The 6,532-nt window shown below is 33.5% G+C and overlaps 1 protein-coding gene across 1 annotated transcript; it reads left to right on the top strand.

Moving 5' to 3' along the window:
* Window positions 1–2,576: 2,576 nt before the first annotated feature.
* LOC145833033 (kelch-like protein 6) lies at window positions 2,577–3,869 on the top strand. Its single transcript, XM_082940234.1, has one exon. It carries the CDS (start codon window positions 2,577–2,579, stop codon window positions 3,867–3,869), a length of 1,293 nt encoding a protein of 430 aa, XP_082796360.1.
* The last annotated feature ends 2,663 nt before the right edge of the window (window positions 3,870–6,532 follow it).

Here is a 6,532-nt window from a genome sequence, read left to right as displayed (position 1 = left end):
TTCACAACCAAAGCTTAAAATAAAAATTTTGTTTTAATTAACGGAATTCTTTTTTAAATGAATGCGGTCTGCCGAAGACTTATCAATTTAGAATTTTACATGTTGCATCAATTATTTTTTCAAACTAGCACATTTTTACCCATATACAGATTGTAAATTTAAAATAATCAAATACCCAACATCGTAATTTTGTTAATATTTTCATGCCTGATTAGGTTTTAACTTTTTTACAAAAACGAAAATTGCTCAGTGCAACTTACCACTTTGATGCTTGACAAGGTCGCAATTTTTTCCAACTTGAACATGAAATAGTTGCATAAAAAAACAATGTTAATAGTAAAGAGTTAATAATTTTTTTAAACTAAATAAACTAAAATTTCGAATAAAGTTGTACTTGATTTATAAAATCTGACTTGTTTTGTTAGAATGCTTTGCTTTTTTTAATACTAAGTAAATAACGCTCGTACATAAGAAATTTTTTTCATACTTTATAAACAGTTACTATAAATTTTTTATACTACATAAAACTTTGCATCTCGTACTTTTATGATAACTTGCTTTTCACAGTTTTTTAGCTAAACTAATAGATTAAATATAAAAAACATTAAAAAGTCATGTCAGCAACAAACAATCAGAAAAAAATTGAAGAAATTAAAAAAAGTCCAGAAAAAGTTGATACGGGACTCCGTTCCTCAGCTCAGAGTAAAAACTTCAGAAGTAACAACTTTCTAAGCTTATGCAAGAAAAGAACTTTGAAAGGTAAAGAAATTAAAATTAAGAACATCAATTAAATAAATTATATTGGGTCATTTGTAAAAAGTGTATACTTAATACTAATATTGTAATACTTAATATATAAATTATATCCTGTCCAAGACGTTGAAAGGTATCCGTGGTGCACGACTCGATAACCGGAAGGTTCTGCGTGCACCAGGTCCTAGGACCAAATGTTTTGAGCATATACAAAAAGTACCATTTTATTTGTCTCACTGTTTTTGACATTAAAAGTTTTAATTATTGACCAATTACTGTTAGAAAAATTTACCTTTATTTGTTATTTAAATCATTTGGATTATAAAAAAACAACGTTTACTTAAAAAAGGTTTAGTAATATGTTGGTAAGTATATGTTTACTTAAAATAAGCGTGCTTTTACAATCGATGTAGTTTAATTGAAGGTAGCTGAACTCATAAATTAAAAAACGTTAATAAAAAATATTTAAATATGTTTAAAAAAATAAAAATAAAAGTGATAAAAACGAGCCTAGTGTTCTATAGTAACTTTAATATTTTTTAGTTTAGTCCTCGTTCTGTAAAAACTACTTATAAGTAAATTTGCACTTAAAAATACTGAACATCACGTTAAAAAACTTCAATGCTTAGTAGGGTGCGTATGTTGCCCTGATCCTCAAGCTTCCAAAGGATTTTTTTTCACGGTGGAGAATCACATTACAAGCAACACAAAAAATATTAGCTTCCTAGCTTTTATCACTGTAGCGCACTTTAAATTTTTCTGAAAGCAGCCCCTATGTAAATTGTACAGGATCTAAAAAATTCAACATTAAGTTTTTAGCTGCGAGTTTTTTTTATGTTTAGTAATCATAAAAAAACACGTTCTTTGCAATTTAAAACGATTTAGAGAATGTTATATGAAGGTTTCTATTTTTATCTATAATTTTTCGTTATTTATAAGTTTATTTTGAGTAAATCATAAATGTACTTCGTGAAGCTTTCTTCAAATCGTTTTAAAACGCGAACAATGTGTTATTGTGATGATTGCCACATGTAAAAAGTTTGCAGCTAAAAACTTGAAAGTTGAATCTTAGGGTCCCATACAATTTGCATATGGGTTGTTTTCAGAAATATTTAGAGTGCGCCGGATCTGTAAAAGATGTAATGCGTATACTTATCGTTTTGTTTTCTTATGTAATTTCCAACGTTGAAAAAATTATCATTTTGCTATCAAATGTTTTCATTTATGGGGGGCAACAATGAAACCCTAAGGCTTTTTATGTTCCTCCAATCTTAGTTCAAATTTTATGCTAACCTGAGCTTGTCTTTCGGAATACGATTGTACAGGTTTAATTTAAAGACTTTCGCCGATGTTTCTTTTGATCTTTTTTTATAAAAATAGCAAGTAAAAACAGATAAGTAATAATTTATAACAACAATTTAAAATTATTAAATTAAAAACTTATTTAAAGTTTTTTAAAGGTTCACCAAAAACGTTTCTTCGTGTTTAATTTTTATAGTTTTATTTTATATTTATTTTATTCTTTAATGTGCAATGCTGGACTCAGGCATTAAAACCTAAGCCACTTATCAATAACGCCAAAAAATTTACACAGAAAATTAAAATATTTTTAACTATAACAGCACAAACATATAACAAACCTATAGAAAAATGAATTAAAAAAGTTCACGATTTCAACTCTGTTTTAAATAATCATTTTTTTAACAAGATTTTAATCATATAATTTTTTTTTAGAAAACACAAGTGTAGACGAGCAAGAACTGGTTTCGGTATTAAAGTTGAACAAGCTACTTTTAGATGAAAAAACACGTTCGCGAGTGAAGATGGCTTTAACCACCGAAACAAACATTAAAAACGTTTTAGCTTTATTCCAGCTCACCAAGCTTTACTGCGCACCGGGCGCGCACGAAGAGGCGTTCTCTTACATACAACGCAACTTCGCAATGCCGGCTGTCGCTGAAAGCTTCCTCGACTTGAATTTCAGCTGCGTGCTCAAAATACTGAAAAGCTCGAAACTGTTCATCACGTCCGAACGCGAAGTGTTCAACGCGGCAAACGAGTGGCTGACGAGCGACGTCGGAGGGCGCCATGCTCACGCAAGAGACCTTCTGCTGACCGTTCGCCTTCCCTTGCTGCCGGGCGGCGCGTTGAAGCAGCTCGCCGACGAGTTCCTTCCCTTCGCCGAGTCCTGCGCTCCGATATTCGAGCAGGTTTCAAACAAAAATTACGGATGTTACGAGGGCGCCGCCACTTCGACCAGATACTGCGACCAGGAACGTTTTCAGATGCTGGCGTTCGGAGGGCACGACCGCCGAAACCTCACGGACTACGAGGTTTTCAACGAGGTGTGGCGGCTGCCCGGCGGCGAAGTGCACTCGCGCATGACGGAGAGGCGCCGCGACTGCAAGGCCGTCTGCGTGAGGGGCGAAGTTTACGTTTTGGGGGGGTGGCAGTGGGATAAAACCATGTGGGTGGCGTCCGTTGAAAAATACTCCTCGTCTTCGAAAAAATGGATGAAAGTGGGAGAGGTGCCCGACAGCCGCGCAAACTACTGCGCATGCGCGTACACCGACAAAATATTTGTTTTCGGAGGAACTTTCGGCTATTCCGACCACGCTCGTTCCTACTTGCAGTTCGACACGAGCGACCGCAGTTGGAAGCGAGGGGAGATGGACCACGAGCGGTCGAAAGCGGCTTGCGCGGTTTTCGAAGAAAAAATCGTGATTTGCGGCGGGGAGGCCCGTCGACGCGTGCTCCACAGCGTCGTTTCGTTCGACGTTTCGACCGGAACCTTTCACCCGATGCCCGGCACGAACTACGACAGGAACAGCCACTCTCTGGTCGTGGCGGGCGGCAAGCTGATCCTCATCGACAACGTGGCGGAAGGCTGCGAGGTCCTCGACACAGCGCGCAACAGGTTCGTCATGACGAGCAACGCTCCGAACTTTTTGAGAGTGAACGCGGCCGTGCCGGTCGCGAACAAAGTTTACGTTTTCGCGCAAGGAATGCACATTTTCGGCTGTTACGACGTTGAAAAAGACGATTACGCGTACGATGCGTGCGAGTTGACTTTGAAAATTACCGAGTTTACCGGTCTCGCACTACCTTGCTATTAACGAAACTTGCTTTGTGATTATTTAATACTAACTCTGCTCCAACTACTGCTTTTGTTAATTGTAGTTACAAAATAGAAGCTTTTTTAAATTTGAATCAAAGTAGAAATAAATGTTTTTTCAACTTTCTACTTTTTGTGAAGTACAAATATGTTTGTTATTAGATTTTTGTCGGTAGTATGTACCTGATGAAACTTTTTTTGATAAAAATAAATAAAAAATTTAGTTTTTTATTTAGATATGTTGTTCATTTAGAGATGTGTTTTAATAAACATAGTTATTAAATGTGTCGTAGTCTTTTATTACTTAGCTAACTATTTTAAGATTATTTTTGCAGACAAAAAAATGAAATGTAAAGAAAAAACTTATTAAGTCTTAAGCTTTTGAAAATATTCGATGTTTAAAAAGATTTCCACTTAATTCACAATAAAATTAACTAGCTGATTTTAACTACATCAACAATGAAATTTACATTTATTTCACGACACGGCTGTAACTCAAACTAATAAAAAATAATAACTTTTGAAATAAAGTTGATCATCAATAGTCTTTGAGATAAGGTGGCATGTAATTAAATAATGTGGATGTTGGTGGGCCAATACCTAAAGTGTCAGTTGGGTCTGGTTGACTGTCTGTGGGCAGATTGTCAACCTGACCTGTTTGTCATACTTAACCTGCGATGAGGTGACTGTCTAACAAGTTTATGGACAGTCTGCAGGCAGATTTGTAATAGAATAACTCCAATGGACACAATAACTTTTAAGTGCTTTCATGCCACCCTATAATTTAGCAGCGAATTTTACTATCAATACTTAATACTATTCTAAACTTCTTTGTATAAATTAAGGGGAACCGTTCAGTTCCAACCCGCGCACAATTCCCACCCGATCAATTCCAACCCAAATCCAATCCCACCCGATTATTTCCCATCCGAATCAAATCCCACCCGATCATTTCCCACCCGCACAATTTCCACTCGAATCAAATCCCACCAGATCAAATCCAACCCGAATCAAATCCCACCCGATCAAATCCAACCCGAATCAAATCCCACCCGATCAAATCCCACCCAAATCAAATCCCACCCAAATCAATTCCCACCTGATCATTTCCCACCCGAATTAATTCCCATCCACATAACTCCTAGCCGGTCAATTCCCACTATATTATCAAACTGGATATATTTATTCTCGTACGAATTAAAAACTTTAATACGTTTGGAACTCACATTAAAACTTTAGTTTTAGTAATTTTAAAAATTATTTGAAACATAAAATTAGTAAGGTATGAACGATTTTTTTATTTAAGCTAGAATTGTTACTGTTGCTTATTTTATCATGTTTTTAGTTAATGTCATTTTTGTTTGTTGATAACTACGATAATTAAATAATTACACCAGCAACAAAAAGTTGGTTTGTTACTTGTAAAATGCTATCATTGTTACTAAAGTTTAATCCAGATCAGGTTTAGATAATAGTTAAGTTTTTAGTATTGGAATCATTTTCTATTATGTTATTTAATTTATGACCAATTAATTTTTTTTGTACGAGTTGGAACAATTGACATTGACACTTAACTATTTTTTAGTTTTTGTAACTAATTAAAACAACAAAACAATATAGTACTGTACAGCATAGTTTTTTTTGATAAAAACTTTAGAATTTGAAAATTGTATTAATGCTTATTTTATTAAACTCTAGACCTAAATTACTTTTATTCGTTGATTACTAGATTTTTTTAAGTAACTACGGCCGGCAAGGAAAAGTGGCCTATGTTTTGTAAAATGCTTTAACGGCTAATACAATTCAATCCAAATCAGGTTCAAAGCAAATTCAAATTTTTTAGTATCCGAACTACTTTTTATAACAAAGTATTCTACGGTAACTGGTTTATGTTCAATTAAATCTACCTTGGTAACGACTATAGAAGTTAATATTATTCGGCATAATTTTTTTTAAGTGTAATTTTTGGAAAATGTTCTGTATTATTAAGCTCAATGTTTCATATTTCTTGTTTAAAACAGTACTTCCTAAGTTTAATTTAACAACAATTTTAAGTATTTGATGCCTGCGGCGCAAATAAGTTATTATAAAAAAATTGGTCTTTTTTTTTAATATTAGTTATTCAAAAAAGTTCTTATTTGGTTGTTATTAAGTCTTAGCTTTTAAACCAGGGGTCGGCAGGCAGTTGGTGGTCGTGGGCCAAATTTCAAGTTTCCAAAGTGTTCGCGGGCCGCAGTTTTAGTTTTAGTGACATTTGAACAATCTTATGGTTTTAGTTTTAGTCACACTAGAGAAAAGTTTTACTTTTATTGACCTTATTATTTAAAATGACTTTTAGCTATACATAGAATGCCTATTCAAATTAATATTTATTAGATTATGATTTACATTGACTAATATACTTTAATAAATATGTACTAATATTGTTAATAAAATATGTACTTTCATAAGCCCTTAATAAGTTAAACTTGATATTTTTTAAATTTTACTTACAACCTAACTCTCTATAAAAACCTAACTTGAAAGACAATTTATGGATTACTTTTATACATTTGTTATATCATCAACACTTTTTCATATTTCTAAGAATATTTACTTCGAAAAAAGTTTTTGCGAGTTAAAAAAATTACACTCATTAAGAAATTTAGTAATTAGTTAACATAA

This window comes from Thalia democratica, chromosome 4 (genome assembly GCF_965202585.1).
Source record: "Thalia democratica chromosome 4, ktThaDemo2.hap1.1, whole genome shotgun sequence".
Classification (NCBI taxonomy): domain Eukaryota; kingdom Metazoa; phylum Chordata; class Thaliacea; order Salpida; family Salpidae; genus Thalia; species Thalia democratica.
Note: the sequence above shows the minus strand (reverse complement) of the source record. Positions and strands in the feature narration are given on the sequence as shown.